Here is a 21,860-nt window from a genome sequence, read left to right on the forward strand (position 1 = left end):
AAAAACCAACGTACATACCTTAATTTTAAGATACTTTATTAGCAAATAATGCTAGCCATCATCTGAGCTTTCAGTGAGTCGTAATCTTTTGGCTGGTGGAGGATCTTGCCTCCACGTGGATGGCTACTGCCAATCAGGACGGTGGTGGCCGAAGGATGGGGTGACTGCGGCAATTTCTTAAAATAAGACAGCAATGCAATTTGCCACATCAATGGCCTCTTCCTTTCTCTACGGACTTCTCTGTAGCATTTGGTGCTGTTGGATAGCTTTTTACCCACAGTAGAACCTCTTTTAAAATTGGGGTCAGTGCTTTCAGACACAGCCGTTGCTTTATCCACTGAGTCTATGTAATACTCTCAGGCCCTTGTAGTCATTTCAACAATCTTCATGGCATCTTCCCCCAGGAGTAGATTTCACGTCAAGAAACCACTGTCTTTGCTCATGCCTAAGAAGCAACTCTTCATCCACTCAAGTTTTATCATGAGATTGCAGTAATTCAGTCCCGTCTTCAGGCTCCGCTTCCAGGTCAAGTTCTCTGGCTATTTCTGTGATATCCACAGTTGCTTCCTCTCAAGTCTTGAATCCCTCAGAGTCACCCATGAGGGTTGGACTCACCTGGTCCCAAACTCCTGTTAATGTGGGCATTTTGACCTCTTCCCATGAATCACAAATGCTCTTTTTATGTTTTTTTGAGAGAGAGTGAGAGGGCACAAGTGAGCGAGCGGCAGAGAGAGAGAGAGAGAGAGAGAGAGAGAGAGGCAAAGAAGTGGAGCTCACCAGGGGCTTGGAATCACAAGTGTTCTCATTGGCATCTAGAATGGTGAATCTTTTCCAGAAGGTTTTCAATTTACTTTACACAGATCCATCTTTGGCAGGTGCAGCCTTATGAAATGTATTCCTTCCTTCCTTCTTCCTTCTCTTGCTTCCTCCCTCCCTCCCTCCCTCCCTTCCTTATGAAATGTATTCCTAAAGAAGAAGACTTGAAGGTTGAAATGACTCCATGATCCATGGGCTGCAGAATGAATGCTGTGTCAGCATGAAAGCAACATGAATCTTGCCGTACATCCCCATCAGGCCTCTGGGCGACCAGGTGCATTGTCAGCGAGCAGTCACATTCTGAAAGGAAACGTCTTTCCTGAGCAGGTCTCAACAGCGGGCCTAAAATATTCAGGAAGCCATGTTGTAAACAGATGTGCTGTCACCTAGGCTTGTTGTTCCGTTTCTAGAGCACAGCCAGAGTGGATATAGCATGATTCTTATGGGCCCTAGGGTTTTCAGAATGGTGAACGGGCACTGGCTTCAACTTCAAGTCACCAACTGCATGAGCCCCTACCAAGAGAGTCAGCCTGTCCTTGCAGGCTCTGAGGCCAGGATCGACTTCTCCTCTCTGCCTATGAAAGTGCCAGCCTTCTTTGTAGCCTTCTTCCCATAGAAGGCTGTTCCCTCCGCACTGAAAACCTGCCGTGTGCTGCGGCCACCTTCAGGAACGATCCTGGCTAGACCTTCTGGATAACCTGCTGCGGCTTTTCCATCAGCGCTTGCTGCTTCGCCTTGTACTTTTATGTTTTGGAGGTGGCTTCTTGCCTGCCTTAACCCTCATCAACCAACCTCTGCTAGCTTCCAACTTTTCTTCTGCAGCCGCCTCAACTCTCTCAGCCTTCACAGCCTTGGTGTGGAACAGACTCTGGCTGAAGGGAATGTAACGGCTGGTTTGACCCTCTGTGCAGACCACGGAAACTTTCTCTGTATCAGCAATAAGGCTGTTTCGCTTTCTTATCACGTGTGCGTGCCCTGGAGTAGCACGCTTAATTTCCTCCAACGACTTTTCCTTTGCATTCATAACTTGGCGAACTCTTTGGGGCACAAGGCCTAGCTTTCAGCCTCATTTGGCATTCAACGTGCCTTCCTCACTAGGCTTAAGCATTTCTAACTTTTCATTTAATGTATGACATATGCGAGTCTTCCTCTCACGTGAACACCTAGAGGTCACTGTTGGGTTATTAACTGGCCTATTTCAATATTGTCATGTCTCAGGGAAAAGACTCCAGAGAAGAGGGAGAGGGATGGGAACAGCCAGTCCAGTCGATGGAGCAGTCAGAATACACACACTTACCAATTAAGTTCACCATCTTATGTGGGTGTAGTTCATGGTGCCTTAAAGCAATTACAATAGTAATCTCAAAGATCACCGATCACAGATCACCATAACAAATATAATGATAATGAAAACGTTTGAATGATCATTACCAAAATGCGACAGAGAAGCAAGTGAGCAAATGCTGTTGGAGATATGGCGCTGACAGCCTTGCTCAAGACAGGATTGCCACAAATCCCCATTTTTAAAACGTGCTACTGCTAAGTGCATTACAGCAAAGCTCAATAAAAGGAGTTTTGCCCATTTCCATAAATGCCACATATCAAGTGCAAATAAAAACCAGATTTCGGGAATTTGGCCAGAAGGAGAAGCGGCTTTCCTCGGTGACACCCATCTCACCTCCTTCTCCTTGTTGAGCAGCACCAGCTGGCTGTCCGTGAGGATGCAGTACCTCCGCTCCCACGTTGTCGTTTCCGTGTAGGGTGACTGGCCGCAAGACAGACGATGCGTGGGTGGCCCCTTCACATCTGGGTGGCAAACATGAAAAACAAACGTGAGAATGCATTATCATGCTGACTTAGGTAGACCAGGATCTCAAATGTAAGATTCTCCAAAATCATATTAAATAAAGAGTTTCAAACATGAACCTAAATGGTAAATTGAAAACTTCACTTCCTCTTAATAAAAACTGTTCTACACAGAGGAGAAAATAGGCCGTTTAGTCTGTAGGAAAGAATGCTGAAACACTAGGAGGATTTGTTAGCATGAACTTGACACAGTAATGACCATGGTACATGTACTACAACAATGGGAAGTTGCTTCAGAGCTAAACTAACATCATTCAAAATGGGGTGGGGGGAGTGACTCAGAGAAGAACAAAAGACAGAACCTCTAATCTTTAGGAAGAAATGGTGTCGCATGTACACTTCGAGAGTACTGCTGACCCCACTCAAGAGAATGAAATTATTAACCGCCAGTGTCTTCAAAATGGCTTTATTTCTAGTCACGCATGAGAATTAAAAAAATATTTAAACTATAGCATCATATTACCACTAGAGGCCAGTAAGATCTTAAAAACACAGAAAGCAGTTTCTGCAAGGAAAGATCCAAACATATTACCATCATGTCTCTTACAGGTGGAGGTACATATCAGAGCTAAATGTCTAACTCTTCTCAAATGTCTCATTTCCCTATTAAATACCAAGTGGTTATGATTACTTCGTTACTTTAAAATTCTTTGATACAAACTGTTCACTCATTTGGGCTGCTATACAACATGGAACACATCTTAATCAAAAGTACACATTAGATCCATTAAATAAGGCTTTACGACAGTTGAATATTAAAAGTTCTTTAGCCAACGAAGGACTAATTCCTGTCAGGATTATACTGAAGAGATAATTTTAAATGCATTATTTATTACTATTCAGTTGTTTTCCCAGAGGAACATCTCAAACTGGAGAAATTAGAAAACAAACACCCGTGAGGGCAGGAGAGTTGTAAATCAAAAATAAACGCATTTTATCTATTACACAAGTGTTTTCATTAGTATTACTGTCTACAGACTTTTAGGGTTTTTTAAATGTTTATTTAGTTTTGAAAAAGAGACAGAGAGAGCAGGGGAGGTGAAGAGAGGGAGTACAGAGGATCTGAAGAAGGCTCTGCACTGACAGCAGAGAGCCCAATGTGGGGCTCGAACCCACGAACCACAAGATCATGACCTGAGCCAAAGTCGGATGCTTAAGCAACAGAGCTACAGGGGCCCGAAGATTTTTTTTAAGAGAGAGAGCTTGAGCCAGGGAGAGGAGAAGGAGGGAACAGAGAGAGCGGGAAAGAGAGAGACAGAGACAGAGAGACACAGAAAATCTTAAGCAGGCTCCACACTCAGCGCAGAGGCACCATGTGGGACTTGATCCCACAACCCAGGAACATGACCAGAGCCAAATCAAGGGTCAGACGCTCAACCAACTGAGCCACCCAGGAGCCCCAGACTTTTAGTTTTTTCAATCACAGTCTGACAGGTATGGCTTCAAGGAGATACAAATAATGTCCTAGGTATCTTATACTAGAATCACCCAAATATGCAACGGTACGGCTGGAGTTCTGTCGGAAATAAACAAGGCAGGACTAGGGCACTAGGGCTAGGGCTTTTTTTGCACTGTCTTGTGTGACCAATATTATCTTCAGTGCTCCTCTGGCTTAACTTCCTTTGCTTTCTAAAAATCTATTTAAATGCGTTGCTCTGCATATGTAGGCAAGCTTATCAGCTACCCTCCAAATAATTCACAGAACCCACGTAACTTACTAGGGCTCAGCTGGAGATGTTACTAAATCTTAGCTCACTGCCTCTCCTCTTCTGTGTCTATCTCCTCTGCGCTATGCACAGCAGTATTTGCTACACATCTAGCTTCTCCGTTCCACAAACTCTCTCTTCCCCGCCCTCAACTCCTCCCCTTGTGTTCTAACAGAGCATCGAAAATTATTTTTATTTGTCTTGAAAATTATTCTGAAGTTTTTTGGGGCGCCTGGGTGGCGCAGTCGGTTAAGCGTCCGACTTCAGCCAGGTCACGATCTCGTGGTCTGTGAGTTCGAGCCCCGCGTCGGGCTCTGGGCTGATGGCTCAGAGCCTGGAGCCTGTTTCCAATTCTGTGTCTCCCTCTCTCTCTGCCCCTCCCCTGTTCATGCTCTGTCTCTCTCTGTCCCAAAAATAAATCAAAACGTTGAAAAAAAAATTAAAAAAAAAAAAAAGAAAATTATTCTGAAGTTTTCTTTATACTTCAACATTTCCTGAATTTATCACAAAAAGCTTGAAAGAAGCTGACTCTTAATCCTCTTTGACACATATGGAAGATTCTTGCCTGTACTTAAAAACCATGTCAAAGCTGATTTTCTTCACGATTTGGACAAACAAATGGGTTAGATTTTTACCACAATGTAGGCCTATTTTTAGAGTCAAGTACCAACTCCACTTCAACACAGAGGGATGCACCTACTTTATGTGGAAATGTGGTGGTTTTGTGGCCTAGACAAGTTTTCATTCAAATGACTAACCTTCTTACGTAAGTTAGTCGTGGGTGACCTACTGCCCACTGTAATTTAATTTGAACAGCAATTTTGTGATCTATACTAAGCAAGAAGACGTTGATAAACTCCATAAAAATTAGAATACAGGACACTATATTTATAGCATAACGCAGGTTTCCTGACAAAATATGAATCTGGATCAGAACTGAAATTAAGAAAACCTACATTCCCTTCCCTGTGTCACCCTGAGTAATTCTCTTAAAGTCTCACTGTCTGATGTTCTCCCTTTCTCCAATCTTGGGCTTTGCTCCTAGTTTCTTCATGGTACTGTGAAACAAGACAATGTTTCACACACTATTTTGGGACCCCAAACTATTCCTCCCCAGTGTGACAGGTAGAATGAAGTAGGGAGTAATGTCGCCCTATGTAAAATGTTCTGTCTGTCTGAATGATGAGACTGGCTAATGCTGTTATAAATTTTGTAGTTTCACATTTACTATTTAATACCCACTTAAAAAAAAAATCACATTGTAAAACTGTATACCAAGGAATAAAACAAGAAAGAAGTTAGAATAAGTGTAAGTGATTTGGGGGGGGGGTTCTTTTTAGCCCCTCTGAATTAAGGCTTAAAAGTCATTTAAATAACAAGATAAAATAAGATTTTAAAATAACCTATAGATTTAATTTGTTCAGTTTATGATGTCCTCTTTTCCATGGTTAAATGAAGATTTAACAGTAAAACCTATCTACTAAGACTATATCACCACAGGACAAGCTCACCTTACCAATACGACCCACCAAGCAACCAACCTCTCTCTCTCTCTCTCCCTCTCTTTCCCTCCCCGCCCCCACACCCACCCCCGGCTCTAGTAACATACTTCTAACTTCTGACTTCCAATTATATTTAGTGTCTAAAGTTCACCAGAGAAAAGGATAACATAGAATTACAAGTAAGAATCTTAATAGCAAGACTGGAAATAATTTTGCTTTGCAGTGCCCCTGTCCTATAAGAATACTAAGGGCACTGGATGCTGGATTTATTATAAAAACTGAATAATTTCAGAAGCATTAAAAAGCATCTGAGTTTATTCAATGGGTCTTTTTGAAAAGTACTTCTCTAAATGGGCTATTGTCTTGTGGACTAGTAACTCTCAAATTTTTTTGATCTCAAGATCCCTTTAAACTCTTAAAATTATTCAAGACTTCAAAGAATTTTTTATAGGAGCCATATTTAATATTTACCATATTAGATATTAAAACTAAGAAATATTTAAAATATTTATTCATTAAATGATAAGACACCTACTGCATATTAATATAAATAACACATTTTTTAAAAAAATTTTTTAACGTTTTATTTATTTTTGAGACAGAGAGAGACAGAGCATGAACGGGGGAGGGGCAGAGAGAGGGGGAGACACAGAACGGAAGCAGGCTCCAGGCTCTGAGCCATCAGCCCAGAGCCCGACGCGGGGCTCGAACTCCCGGACCGCGAGATCGTGACCTGAGCTGAAGTCGGATGCTCAACTGACTGAGCCACCCAGGCGCCCCTAAATAACACATTTTTAATGAAATGTAACTATTTTCCAAAACAAAATACGTGAGAGCAGTGACCTTGTTTTAAGTTTTGCAAATCTTTTTTAAAGTCTGGCTGAATGGGAGACAGCTGGATTCTTATATCTGTTACAGCATTCAATTTATTTATGTTGCTTTGGTTGAAATATATGAAGAAACTCTGAATCACTCAGATACGCAGTTGGAAGGAAAGAGTTGTTTTTTGTTGTTTTTTTTTTAATTTTTTAAATGTTTATTTATTTTTGAGAGAGCGTGAGCGGGGGAGGAGCAGAGAGAGAAAGGGAGACACAGAACCTGAAGCAGGCTCCAGGCTCCGAGCTGTCAGCACAGAGCCCGACACGGGGCTCAAATTCACAAACCGCAAGATCATGACCTGGGCCGAAGTCGGACGCTTAATGGACTGAGCCACCCAGGCGCCCCAGGGAAGAGTATTTCAATAGCATTTTTAGATAAATGTGGACATCTTTTTTTTTTTTTTTTAATTTTTTTTTCAACGTTTATTTATTTTTGGGACAGAGAGAGACAGAGCATGAACGGGGGAGGGGCAGAGAGAGAGGGAGACACAGAATCGGAAACAGGCTCCAGGCTCTGAGCCATCAGCCCAGAGCCCGACGCGGGGCTCGAACTCACGGACCGCGAGATATTGACCTGGCTGAAGTCGGACGCTTAACCGACTGCGCCACCCAGGCGCCCCAACGGATCATCTTTTTTAATACTAATCCAAAACCTGACAAGAGGATGCTTCTTAACAGTGAGTGAAATGTGGAATGTGACACCACAGCAATGAACTTTTCATGCTCGGCTATGTTAAAAATCATTGGTGTACCTTACCTTTTGAATGGATTTTCAATGCATATGTATGAGTTTTTAACATTATGCACTGATCATTTCCAAAACATTGGTTCATTTAGTTTTGCAGATCTTCCAAATTATGACACCTTCCATCATGTAATATGAAAAAATCACATTCATTAATCTTCAGAAAAGTCTTGACTTTATCATAGAAGTCTTTACTGGGAAGCTATCAAGCATTTTTCGTCTTGGATTTTATCATTAGCAATAAATACTGTTGTTTTTTTCCCTCTAAATGAAAGGTTTCTGTCTTTCTTTTTCCAGAAAATATCTGTCAAATAACCAACACAAAAGAACTATAGTTCGTCTTGCAGTTGTGTTTCAGGTAAAAATGGTGTTCAGTGAAAACCAGTGGCAAGTTCAGCTTTCAACCCAACTTGCGCAGAACGCCCTCGGTTTGATAACCATCGTACGTCAGCCGGCAGCTCGTGAGCGCTTCCCACGTCATCAGAATGTTTAAAAAATGTGAACTCTAGGGGCGCCTGGGTGGCTCAGTCGGCTAAGCGTCCGACTTCAGCCAGGTCAGGATCTCACGGTCCGTGAGTTCGAGCCCCGCGTCGGCCCTGGGCTGATGGCTCAGAGCCTGGAGCCTGTTTCCGATTCTGTGTCTCCCTCTCTCTCTGCCCCTCCCCCGTTCATGCTCTGTCTCTCTCTGTCCCAAAATAAATAAAAGTTGAAAAAAAAATTAAAAAAAAAAAAGTGAACTCTAGCATTGAGATTTAACAAAATTAAGGACTTTCACTGAGTTCTCAAGGACTTCCCGGCCGCTTTCCCCCTACTATGCAACAGAGGAGAATGCGGTGACTCCTAACCCACTTTGGTGCGGCCGCTTTGATTCCTGCGACTGCATTGGTGGTTTTACTCACAGTTGCCTCTACATCATCAATGTAAAAGTCAACACAGTCATTTTTTTGTTTTTGTTTTGTTTTGTTTTTTAAGGTAATTTGACTGTGAAAATAGTTTTACCCTAACAGATCAGGGGGATCCTCGGGTTGTAGGGTTCCGCAGACCATACTTTAAAAACCACTGCTTAGACAACAGGAAGCCGATGAGGATTCTGCGGAAGCCTGGCAATAGCTTGCTAGGATGAAGTAAGTAGAAAACAAACCTCAGGTCTTATATAATGGATGGGAGACTAATGTAACAGCCTGGCAAGGGATAATTGGGGTCACAGACTGGTGAAATAGAAAGGGATCATGTGAACCTGATTTTGAAATAGGAATTTAGCAGGGAAGTCCAAAACAAAGTTTTTCAAAACAGGAATAAGAACATCTGAAGGGAAGCTTTTGAATTGGAGTTGAATTAGAAGGATTCAATTAATCCATTATATCCAAATCACTTAAAAATGACATTGAAAATATCACATTACTTTGTCTACCTGTCAATCTATGCATCAAACCCTGGGCTTCTTCAAGCGCTGATATAAACTTAGTAACTATCTGGCAAGGAAACAACAATTTTCTTGTGTGTAACCCTTCCTCATAACCCTTCCTTATAAGTATAGAAGGGAGCTTCATAGCCTGTCCCATCACTTGACAAAGATGAACAAAAATGATACAACGGAGCTGGAAATTCTATTAGATACAGTCTACAACTAGCCTCACTGTGATTTTCTCTAAGAGGGTAAGCATCTTCTGGTCTCTTCCAGACTTACAAAGAAAGCATCTCAAAAGACTTACAGTAGGAAAGTAAATAAAGGGATCTGCCTTGAGGCAGAAGTAGGGGTTAAGGCGAATGGAAAAGAACAAGTCCATGACCCAAATATGGAGAATGTCAAAGAGAAAACTGCTGTGGGAAATTGTACTTTTGTATCATACAGCTCCTTAAAGTTCATCTGAGTTGCTTTTGGATCACATCATTTACTAGTCACTTGTTCTTTTAAAATTCCAACATTGTTAGTTAAATGCAACTGAAATTGGTAAAATCCGAAACCTGTTTACTGCCATCCAAAGAAAGCTTTATAGAGTATTCTATAGGGACACTTTTCGAGCTAACACAGTCCCTAGTGTTTCATTCAATCTCAATAGGCTGATTGAATTCTTAGTACCAACTTAAAGATAGAATTAAAGATAGAATTCTTTCATTGATTCTTAGTACCAACTTAAAAAAATTAAATTAAATTAAAATAAAATAAAACATAGCTTTGGGAAATCTATCTATAGGTGAGATTTTAATACATTAAAAGAGAAGCACATTTTCTAGCATGGAGTTGTTGTAAACCTCAGAGGTCTGAACTGCTTGGAAAGATCTATATTTTCATGTGTGTGTGTTTATTTCCACGCCAGATCCAACCCAGATTAATGGCAAGTTCTTCCCAACATCCAAATTTCAATTATCAGACTTGTTTCCTTTCTGAATTTGATTAGAATTCAAAGTCAACGTATACACATTACTTTATAAAGTCTTAGAACTGGAGTGGCCACTTTCTTATAGAAGTAAAAATATATCTAAATAATTGTAAAACAGAGCTATGTTACTTAAGCTAGCTAAGAATATGTCAACTTCCCTAACTACACAAAAGGCTATTTTTCTCTTCACCAAAATGTTCAAAATAATTTTGACAGAAGTTCAAGTATCATTTACATCCATAGGCCAACTAACAAGCTATATTTTTTAAAGATGGTTCTTTATTTTTCTAATAAATAATAAAACCCTTGCCATGCCATACAGCTTTAAAAATGTGGTATCTTCTTGGCTATCTTCTGCAGGCAATTTCTGCTGCAAGAGAAGAAATGTTAGAGTTGCCACGTGACGATGATTTTAATCATAATCATAACGTCTGTAACATGCTGTTCAGCAGCCCGCTGATGTTGGAAATATATGACAAAATCATTTTATAAATGTGTTAATGCTATCTGTTTAGGACTTAGTGTGGCTGCCATCAATTATTGCATCAATTTTTTTTTTTTAATTTTTTTTTCAACGTTTATTTATTTTTGGGACAGAGAGAGACAGAGCATGAACGGGGGAGGGGCAGACAGAGAGGGAGACACAGAATCGGAAACAGGCTCCAGGCTCTGAGCCATCAGCCCAGAGCCCGACGCGGGGCTCGAACTCACGGACCGCGAGATCGTGACCTGGCTGAAGTCGGACGCTTAACCGACTGCGCCACCCAGGCGCCCCTGCATCAATATATTTTAAGTCACTCTCTTTCATGCTTAAAGTATTGAAAGGAAACACAAAACCAACCAGAATATTAAGATAAAGTTTGATTTTATTTATTTTGTCCCCTCATTACATTTCCACCCTCCATATTCCTTCAAAATGTCAGAAAATAAGCAAATTCCAGACTTCCAGAATAAGCAAACAAAATTTTTCTTAGAATAACTATCCAGACATTAAATTACTGGCTATGAACTCTGCTTTGTCCTGACATGCAGTGAGCCCTTGGGCTGGCAAATTACATTACAGTGCATACAAATCAATGGCCCCAGTAGATTTAAATATAGTCATGCTCACCTTGGTGAGTAATAAGTATACTAAGTAATAAATGATTCAACATGTTTAAGATCTAAAATCATACTAGGTCAGAACTGTTTGCCTTTATGGAAATACACTTTAGTCTTTATCATAAATTCACTGTGAGACCATAACTGTTTATCAAAACAAATTCATGTTGTGTCTTTTATTCTTAGCTAACGATTTTAGTTTCCTTCTCAATTATGAAGGCTTAATTGCCACTACTTGATCACTGGTGTCTAATCAGTAAACCCCCTATGCTCACCATCACCCATTTTTTTAATCTTTTGTTTTTGAGAGAGTGAGAGAGCGCGCGCGCGCGCACAAGCGGGGGAGGTGCAGAGAGAAGGAGGACAGAGGACCCAGAGTGGGCTCTGCACTAACAGCAGCAAGCCCAATGCAGGGCGCCAACTCACGGACCCCAAGATCATGACCTGAGCTGAAGTCAGACGCTCAACCAACTGAGCCACCCAGGCACCCCACACCATCACCCTTTTTAAGAGAAAGGGAAGGCAGGTAGGAGACAGCACATGACACTCTCTGGTGAGTAACTTCCTTTAGACTAAGATTTGCAAAGGGTCCCTTTGCTGCCTCGCTCTCAGTCTCTCAGCAGTACCAGGGCCTAAGCATAGGTTTTCTACCTCTGTTCCATCACAGGGCAGAGTTACCTGTAATAAGTATTAAAATGTAATAAGTTCCTGGAAGGCCTGACATTTATAGTAGACAATCAGATGTTTGATAAAGGTTAACACTTCCCTTTTTAGAAGAACTTTTTTTTTCTTTTCTTTTTTTTTTTTTTTTTTTTTTTTTTTTTTTTTTTACAGAGAGAGAGGACAAGCAGGTGAGAGGGAAAGGGGGAGGGATAGAGAGATTGAGAATCTTAAGGAGGCTCCACGCTAGGCCCAGAGCCTGACGCAGGGTTCGATCCCATGACCCTGGGATCATAACCTGAGCTGAAATCAAGAGTTGGATGCTCAACCGACTGAGCCACCCAGGTGCCCCAGAAAAACAAATCTGAATTGGATAATATTACCTAAGTATTAGAAGATGACCAGGATGGGAAGCAAGTCCTATGATGGTTCCCCCTTGCTTCTCCCTTCCACATCGCTAATACAGTCTGCACTACACTTGATCACGTGTGCCATGCAAATGCAGGCAGAGCAGATTATATGGTTTTCTTCTGCTTTTCAGACACGCATTAGAAGGAATAAGTCCCATAATTCCCACACAGGGCCAAGTACTGCTTAAATAACTCTACAGCACGGGTAACTGAATGGAAAGTTGTGAATGAAGCCACATTCAGATGACAGATGGCAGCCAATCACGGTTTGTACTTCACCCCCAATAGGACCACTTACATCTACAGTTCATACTCTCACTTAAACAGAAAAATATAAAATACTCAAAATAATTCACTCACATAATAATCCTTAGAAGAAGAAAAAGGTCTATATGCAAGTTTTTCGTAAACAGTCAAGTATTGTGCAAATTTAAGAAAAGTGCAAATTTTAAGAAAATACTAGTCTGCCCCATAGAACATAACCATGGTGTTATATAAATGATCAAAACTCACGATCCTTTTTGTGTCTCATATTCACATTACTGGTAGAAAAATGAACTTTACTAAGAATTAATCTCAAACACCATGTAATACCCATTCCTTCTGTTATATTTAGTACCTCTTCTTGTATTAATATACCCCCATGCTTCCCTCCTTTTGAACTGAATCTTGTCACTTTCCTTTAGCAGCAGCTGTTGTGGGCAGAGAATTAGAGCTTTAAAAGGAATGTGATTCTTAGTGGAGAAGGAAAAACAGAGTAAATAGTTTACCACTATTGAGAGATCAGTTTCTGAGGTTTTAGCGATTGGTTATACAACCAATACTGTAACATTATCTCTCTATCTAAAGGAGCAAAAGAAGGCAGACTGCATTAAAAATAAAACCTATCAAGAGTTTGGCAGCATTAAAAAATTTTAATAGCTCTACCTCTCTCCACAGTATCAACTGAAATAGAATTACAGAGCTAAATATGCATCTCTTCTGAATTGTGACCTGTTTGAGTCACAAATCACTGAGCTTACAGTGAAAACTATCAAGGAGATAATATAGGCTTCTCTAAAGAATCCTATCAGTCACTCACTGCTAAGTCGACAACCCAATTCATCAGCTCAGTCCTGACGCAACTTAGCTGACTTACGTAAGACATGGAAAACCTTTCTTTTTATCAAAAACCACTGACCTCAAATCAGTAGAAGGGAACAAATACAAGACTATAAAGCAGTAAAAGGAAGAATGGATCTAGACTTCTCCAATGGAACATGGGAATTTGGAAGACAATGGAATAATGCCTTTAAATTTCTGAGAGAAAATTATTTCCAACCTAAATTATTCACTTGGCCAAATAATCAAGTCTGAGGATAAAATAAAAATATTTTTAGATACTCAAGGCCTCAAATTTTGGGGAGTGTCTTAGTCTACACGGGCTGCCATAACAAAATACCACAGAGTGTGTGGCTTAAGCAACAGAAATTTATTTTCCCACAGGTGTGGACGCTGGGAAATCCAAGATCAAGGCACAAGCTGATGTGGTTGCTGGTGAGAGCACTCTTCTGGACTTGCAGATGGTTGCTTTCTTGTTGTGTCCTAACAAGACGGAGAGAAAGAAGTATCTCTTACTCCTTCTATAAAGGCACCAGTTCTATCAGATTAGGGACAGACTTTATGACCCCATCTAACCTTTACTACCTCCTTACACTCCCATCTCCAAGATATAGTCCCATAAAATGATTTGGAGGAGGGGGAGGGGACACAAACACTCAATCCATAACAGAGTAACCAAGAAAATAACACACTGTATTTCCACAACAGGTGTTCCAAGCTTAGGAGACAAGCAAAGAGTATCCCAAAATGATGATGAAGAGAACTAGGAGGCAATCCTGACTGGAAGAGCGTGAACAAAGAGACTGACATGCTGAAGATGTAACACCATGCTTTTTGCTACTGGGCCAGTTTTTAAACTACTGGAGCATGTGCTTGAATGAAACGAGGTAAATGGAAAGAGACAAAGCCTTAAGATCCAGGAAACAGAGCTTCCACCTTAAGAAAAAGGCAAGGAGAATTCTAAGGACGACAGCAAAGCAAACACCTAGGATACCAGCTATTTAGGGAACGATCCTAAATATAAGACGACTAGGGGGCCTCCAAGATGGATGTCATCAAGAAAAAAGAAAATGAAATAATATAAAGCTGGATTTGATAAATTACCTGATATTACTGGCCTTGAGTAAAACTGTACTACAAGAAAGGCACATGGGTGGCTCAGTCAGTTAAGCATCTGACTTCAGCTAAGGTGTTGATCTCGCGGTTTGTGAGTTCAAGCCCCACCCTGGGCTCTGTGCTGACAGCTCGGAGCCTGGACCCTGCTTCAGATTCTGTGTCTCCCTCTCTCTCTGCCCCCTGCTCATACTCTATCTCTCAAAAATAAATAAGTGTTAAAAAAAATAAAAAACACTGTACTACAAGACTATAGGAAAGCATGGGAAGAATAACAGGTACAAAGAAACCTACACAAATGGGAAAAAAATGGCAATTATTAACCTCAAAAAAACAAAAAGCAAAAAAGAAAGGAAATGTAATAATGACATCCAACCAAACCCAGTTTAGGCATAATAATGTAAAACAGTGAATCCGTATTATAAAAATAAGTACATAATTACAGTAAGGCAATTGGGACTATTATATATGACAGCTAAATCATCGTCCGCCATAACAACCAATAAAAAAGCTTGAGAACTGTTAAGTAAAAAAAAAAAAGCATATATTCATGTTATTAGAATTAAGGAGGTATGTAAATGCCCGAATAAAAAATTAGAAGAGCCAAGGTTCTGGCCTCAGAAAAAGGGTGAGGTGAGGAAAACCAACATACTCTGTTAAGAAAAAGGCTGACAACCTAATCAAACAATGGGCAAAAGACCTCACCATTTGCTTCATAAAAAAGAATATCCAAATGTCCATCTAACATGTAAAATGGTGCTCAACTTCATTAACCATCAGGGAAATGCAAATGAAGAGCACAGTGAGAGATTACTGCTGCACACCCACCAGAATGGCAAAAACGAAAAGATACGAAGTTGTGCCGAGGGTGGGAAACAACCGCAGGTGGGAGTGTGAAGTGGTACCATCACTTTGGAAAACTGTTTGACAATATTTACAAAACCCAGACATACACATATCCAGCAACTCTACTCCTATATACCCAATGGAAATATCCATTTTTTTTTCCAAAAAGCATATAGAAGACTGCACACAGTGGCACTATTCATAATAGCTAAAACTAGAAATAACCTGAAATGCCCACCGATAGCAGAATGGATACGTGAATGGTGGTAATTCATAAATGGAGTATTATCTACCAGTGAGGTTGAAAGCACTACAACCACATGGAACAGCATGTATGAAGCTCACAAATACAATATCGAGCAAAAGGAGTCAGACAAAAGATGTATAACTTTGCTTACGTAAAGTTTAAAAATAGGTAAAATTTCCCTGTAATATTAATGCTGATCATAGTTACTCTTTGAACGTGCAGTGACTGGGAAAGGACACATGGTGGACTTCCGGGCTGCTATTAATGTTCTGTTTCTTCAGCAGGGTGCAAGTTACTCAAGTTTGTCACCTTAATGCAAATTCATTGAACTATATATGAAGCTATAGGATCTGTGTGCTTCTGTCAGTATATTTCAATAAAAATTATACTTTTTTTAAAGTAAGCTCTTCGCCCAACGTGGGGTTTGAACTCACAACCCCGAAATCAAGAGTCATATGCTCTACCAAATGAACCAGCCAGGTGCCTCAATAAAAATTACATTGTAAAAAGATTCCAAGGGCATCTGGGCGGCTCAGTCAGTTAAGCGTCCTACTCTTGATTTTGGCTCAAGTCATGATCTCATGGTTCATGGGTTTGAGCCCCGCAACAGGCTCTACACGGACAGCATGGAGCCTGCTTGAGATTCTCCTTCTTTTTCTGCCCTTCCCCCACTCACACTCAGTCTCTCTCAAAATAAATAAATAGGCTTAAAGAAAAGAAAAAAAAAAAAAAAAAAAAGATTCCAGGTCTGACTCTTCATTTCAGCTCAGGTCATGATCTCACAGTTCATAGGATCGAGCCCTGTGTTGGGCTCTGTGCTGACAGCACAGAGCCCGCTTGGGATTCTACCTTTCTCCCTCTGTCCCTCCCCATGTTCTCACACATGCACGTATACTCTGTAAACAAACAAACAAACAAACAAACCTAAAAAAAATCTATTTAAAAAAAAAGATTCCAGGGGCACCTGGGTGGCTCAATCGGTTGAGTGTCCGACTTCGGCTCAGGTCATGATCTTGCACTTGACAACGTCGAGCCCTGCGTCAGGCTCTGTACTGATGGCTTGGAGCCTGGAGCCTGTTTCGGATTCTGTGTCTCCCTCTCTCTCTGCCCCTACCCCACTCATGCTCTGTCTCTCTCTGTCTCATAAATAAATAAACATTTAAAAAAATATATTCCAGTTCTACCATTTATAAGTTGTCTGACCTTGGATAAATACTCAACCTAAGTAAATTTCAATTTCTTCATCTTTAAAATAGGGATGACAAAAAATAATAATAAATAAATAAATAAATAAATAAATAAATAAATAAATAAAATAAGGATGACAAAACACCAAATCTCAGGGAAGTTTTTGAGGTGCAAATGAGATAACACACATCAAATGCTTAACAAAGTACCTCACGCATACTAAGCACACAAGTTTGTTATTGTGATTAGCCATCTGGACACTGAAAGTGGGGAGAAAATCATTACATATAGTCCCATTTTGAATGAATTTGACTTACATGAAACATGACTATGTAGCCATGACTATGTAGCCAGATAACTAGATTCAAATCTGCCACTTACTATTGCCATGATTTGGGGCAAATGAAGTAACCTGAGACTTCACTTTCTCAATTATAAAAGGGAATAAGATGATGGCTGTGCATGTGTATGTGTGTATGTTTAGAGAACATTTTTAAATTAGATTAAAAGCAAAAGACAGTTCCAAACAAAGTGTTTAAGACTACATAAGTCTCTATATTTTCATGCATGCATATGTGTAGGTGTGAATGCATGAGTTATTTAAAAATATGAAGATAAGTGATGGAGAAAACCCCTAAAGGAGTTACAAGGGGATGCCTCTATGGAACAGAAACTAACTGAGACATTGGGTAGAGAATATAACTGCTCTTTTTCATTTCAATCCTTGTAGTATACATTTGTAATTACGTGCATCTATTAATGTGACTTAAGACTAAATTATAAAGTGATATTATTCACCTTAAAAATGTACAGCTAAGTCCTACCAAATTAGAAAATGGTTGAAGACCAGGCTCCAAACTAAGTTGATCAATATCAAGCTCATGGACAAAAAATTTTTAAAAAGAAAACAAAGTTTAAAGCACTTCACATTCATAATTCAACTTCTCTGTCAAGAGAAGAGTGTGGGTGGCACAGAAATGCTAACTTTGAGTCCACAGATGCTTAACTTCCTCTAGTATTAGTTAGAGAACCACCTGTTACTAGGGAGCCACCTATTTTTAACTAGTTCAAGTCTACTTTAAAACCCTCGGAATAAGAAAAGAAATGCTGGCTATCAGGCTTTTTGTTTGTTTTATAAATATCTAAGTAGCATTTGGAACACTGGGTTGAAACTTATACTTCTCATATGGCTCTCTAAGGTTTTAATTTCCCCCTTAAGATAAGTAATACAGTACTTGAGTAGACAGGAAGGTGATACTAAGTCAGCCCTGGTACATACTGACCTCTCCTACGCTCCTTCTACAGAAGCTGCTTAACATAAGTCACTCCTGATTTTCAGCATATATGAATTGATTACAAAGATATGAGGCTATCAAAGCACAGGAACTTGGCAGAGTAAGACTCAGAGTCATGGCAGGACCCATGTTCCAAGTTAGGATATTTGACTGAGTCAACACATTAGAAAAAGATAAGAACAATTTCTCAATTTCTGGCACACAGAGAAGTGCTCATAGCCCTCATTATTATTATTGTTATTGAGAGGCATCATGTTAAGAACACAAAATCTGGAGTCAGACTGCCTGAAAAGGAATCGCTGCTTACCAGCTGTGAGACTTTAGTCAAGATACTTAACCTCTTGGGGCCCCAGTTTCCTCATCTTTAAAATGGGAACATTACGATCTCTACTTCAAAGGGTTGTGGTAAGGATTAAATGAGAAATGTTCAGCATTTAGAACAGGGCCTGTCATATAGTAAGCCTTCAATAAACATTAACTCTTATTATTCTTTATACTGCCCACATCTGAAATAATGGGTTAGTTTCTTATTCCAATTCAAAACTACTGATGCTAAAAATATTGTAATGAAATATCAGAGGAAAAAACCTCATTTAAACTGTGAATGATCGTCAGAATTGTATGATGTATGTCAATAAATCACTCTTGGAAATACTCTGGGGGAAAATAATCTGCACAGGTTTGCCTTAGTAACAGGAAAATTCCATTGGAAAGGGCCTTGTATACCACTGTGTCATGAATTCACACATCGTTCTTGATGCAAACAGAAACAATGATAAGCAGCCGTGAATATAAGGGCAGAAACACATTCTTTTATTTAAGCTGGTCTGGCAACTTAGTGTAAATCATTTAGGTCCTTCTACTAATTACTTTGCATATTTTTTAAAAAAGAGACGGAGAAAGACAAGAGGAAATCGAATAATCTTTTTAATGGCACTGTTTTAATCTAACCAATTAGTTCAAATACTCCCAGCTCTATAAGCCTCTTACAAGTGCATAGCTGATGGCTAAACTTGAGAAGAGCAATTAATCCTCACCCGTTTTTTAACAAGTTTTAGTACAAAAATGTGTATATACTTCTCAGATGCAATCACAAGAATGCAAAACAATGAGAAATTTGGTGGGTGATATTTTTTGCTTTTTAAAAAAAGTTGAATTCAAACTCAAAAGATTAAGCAATAGGGGCGCCTGGGTGGCGCAGTCGGTTAAGCGTCCGACTTCAGCCAGGTCACGATCTCGCGGTAGTGAGTTCGAGCCCCGCGTCGGGCTCTGGGCTGATGGCTCAGAGCCTGGAGCCTGTTTCCGATTCTGTGTCTCCCTCTCTCTCTGCCCCTCCCCCGTTCATGCTCTGTCTCTGTCCCAAAAATAAATAAACGTTGAAAAAAAAATTAAAAAAAAAAAAATAATAAATAAATAAATTTAAAAAAAAAAAAGATTAAGCAATAGAAAGTAGATTGTCGCTACTTCTCAAAATTATAGCCTGAGAGAAATCTCTCTCTCCCCCTCTCCCTTTCCACCTGCCCCACCCCCCCACCTCCCTCTTTGCTCTCTTGCTTGCTCACAGGCGTGCACGGGTGCGTGCGCGCGCGCGCACGCACGCACACACACACACTTAAGCCTCAATTCCTATGGGTATTCAGGTACTTTTCCTAAACTGTCAGAAGTCCTCTGTAGGCCCACAAACAAGAGATCCATTGTGTGGATCTGTAAATTGTATGACATCATTGAAACACAAGCACCAATTGGTATCACAAACAGTTTGTGTTGCCAAGGATACCAGGAACTTTAAATACCCTGCAGTTGTACAAAGCCCAGGAGCAAGACCTTTGAACAATACCAGGAGCCTGCCCACTTTCTCTCTTTTAGTCACTGTTTCCAGCAGTGAAAGGACACTGATTTTGCTCCAGTAATTCTTCCAAATAATATAGTTAGGAACGTTCCTCAATCATTCAATTATTCATTTTGATATTCTCAACATAATGACAGCAAAAAAGAGGATTAAGAATTTACGTAGTCCTATTAATGGACTCTCAAAAGGCTAGGCTGGAGTCCTTTAAGGAAACTTCACATTAGAGATTTTTAAAATGCAATGCACATAAACACTTCTGATTAAGCCCTACAGTAATGTTCCTCTGTGCTATGGAGTACCCTTTTAGTAGCAAAATAATTTCTTCCTTGTGTGCCTCTCGTGGAAAAGTTACTTTTCCTTACTTAATGTAAGCTTTGAACTTACATATGAATTCAGTATGTAAACTTGTTTATTCCAGCTAGAGTAACTACTGCAACGAAGAAACACAGGCTAAGTGTGAGGTATTATGATTAACTATATTATTGCTAAAAGTAAAACAAACTTGCAATCCTTCATAAAAAGTCTCTTTCAAAAAGGTTGTACTTAGGGCTAAATTGTCACCAAAGGTCTGTGGCTAAGCTCATCTCTAATATCTATCTATCCACAGTTAGACCTATTTATATTATATTTATTTATGTCAACTTTATTTGTGGGATGTTTTAGATAAATTACATGTGCCACTGAGATTTTGGACAGTTCCAGAGTTCTTATTTTTCTATTTAGGAGACAGATATTTTAACTAATTATTTCTCAAAATGCAAGCTGGAAATGGACAAGGAAAATAGGAAGAACTCACAGAGACTGCAATTACAGAGTCCCAAGAGCTATGTGACCATAATGGCAGCAGCAGGGAGCACGGAGCTAAATGAATGGAAAGCCACACCTTGTGGCTTCTCTCTTTATACTACCTACTTCACATTCAGATTGTTACAATGCGAGGATTACAAGGCAAAGAAAGTCTTTCTTTAGCTGTTTTTTGTATATTTTTTAAATACCATCTTTCATTACAAACTCCTTGGAGTGAAAGCGGTATCAGATGCTTACTTATTTTAATTCAAGTTAGTAAGTACTGAGTACATTTCAGGGAACTTACACATCGCTTGATACTTTTGAAAATATATATTATTGTTTTAACCCAGAGAAAAGTCAGAATCCCAGTGAAGAAAGAAATGATTTACATTGTGGTTTATCTAACCATTCCTAAAAAAAAATTTAATAAACAGTAATGAATTAAATAGTGTGTGTAAAGAGTCAATTACAAGCCCCTCAAAAAAACAGAAGAGAAATATAAAATGTTAAGGTTTTGTTTTTGTTTTTTTACTTTAGAAAACCATTGTGGGCTTTATATAAGTCCCTACAAGCTTCCAAAAGTAACAAATATGGCCTTGTCATGAGTGCCCATATGAAATAAAACTAAATGTGATTTATTATAAGCAAAATATCTTTAACCATATCTTATGATCATGGTCTACTGAATAAAGCAATGCACTTGCATATAACTACTATGCAGAGATATGTATCCTGGGAAAGATACATATCCTGGCAAAACTCAACTTAGTGAACTGGAAGGCACAGCAGCCATGATCTGGTTCTTTGTTTTTTTTTGTTTTTTTTTTTTTGATTTTTTTTTTCAACGTTTATTTATTTTTGGGACAGAGAGAGACAGAGCATGAACGGGGGAGGGGCAGAGAGAGAGGGAGACACAGAATCGGAAACAGGCTCCAGGCTCCAAGCCATCAGCCCAGAGCCCGACGCGGGGCTCGAACTCACGGACCGCGAGATCATGACCTGGCTGAAGTCGGACGCTTAACCGACTGCGCCACCCAGGCGCCCTCTGGTTCTTTGTTCTAATTACTGCTCTGGAGAATGGTATTCCAAACTTTTTGTTGTTTGTTTCAAAATTGTACTAGTGCTTCACTAAATTTAACAGATACTTTTCTCTACCCTTCCCCATTGTCATATGGACACTTTAAAAAACAACAACAAAAAGTAATTCTTTAAGTAGAAGCATCACATCTTTTTGTAAAAGTGCATAATTTCATCAATTAAAAACCAGTTTCACTGTAAATGATGATGCTTTCATAGGGTCAAATCTGGTCAAAAGGAAATAAGGTGAAAGCAGATGGGGAAAAAGTTAAGTTTGGAACAGCTAAGAA

The 21,860-nt window shown here is 39.7% G+C and overlaps 1 protein-coding gene across 7 annotated transcripts in view; it reads right to left on the reverse strand.

Moving 5' to 3' along the window:
- RASAL2 (RAS protein activator like 2) overlaps positions 1 to 21,860 on the reverse strand; it is a 379,294-nt gene that overhangs the window by 187,529 nt on the left and 169,905 nt on the right. For all 7 annotated transcript variants that reach the window (XM_040446671.1, XM_040446672.1, XM_040446673.1 and 4 more), the window contains exon 2: positions 2,495 to 2,622. In XM_040446671.1, coding sequence (XP_040302605.1) covers positions 2,495 to 2,622 — 128 coding nt within the window. The remainder of the gene's footprint in view (positions 1 to 2,494; positions 2,623 to 21,860) is intronic.

The sequence above is a fragment of the Herpailurus yagouaroundi genome, unplaced genomic scaffold (genome assembly GCF_014898765.1).
Source record: "Herpailurus yagouaroundi ecotype Mexico unplaced genomic scaffold, PumYag 195, whole genome shotgun sequence".
NCBI lineage: Eukaryota > Metazoa > Chordata > Mammalia > Carnivora > Felidae > Herpailurus > Herpailurus yagouaroundi.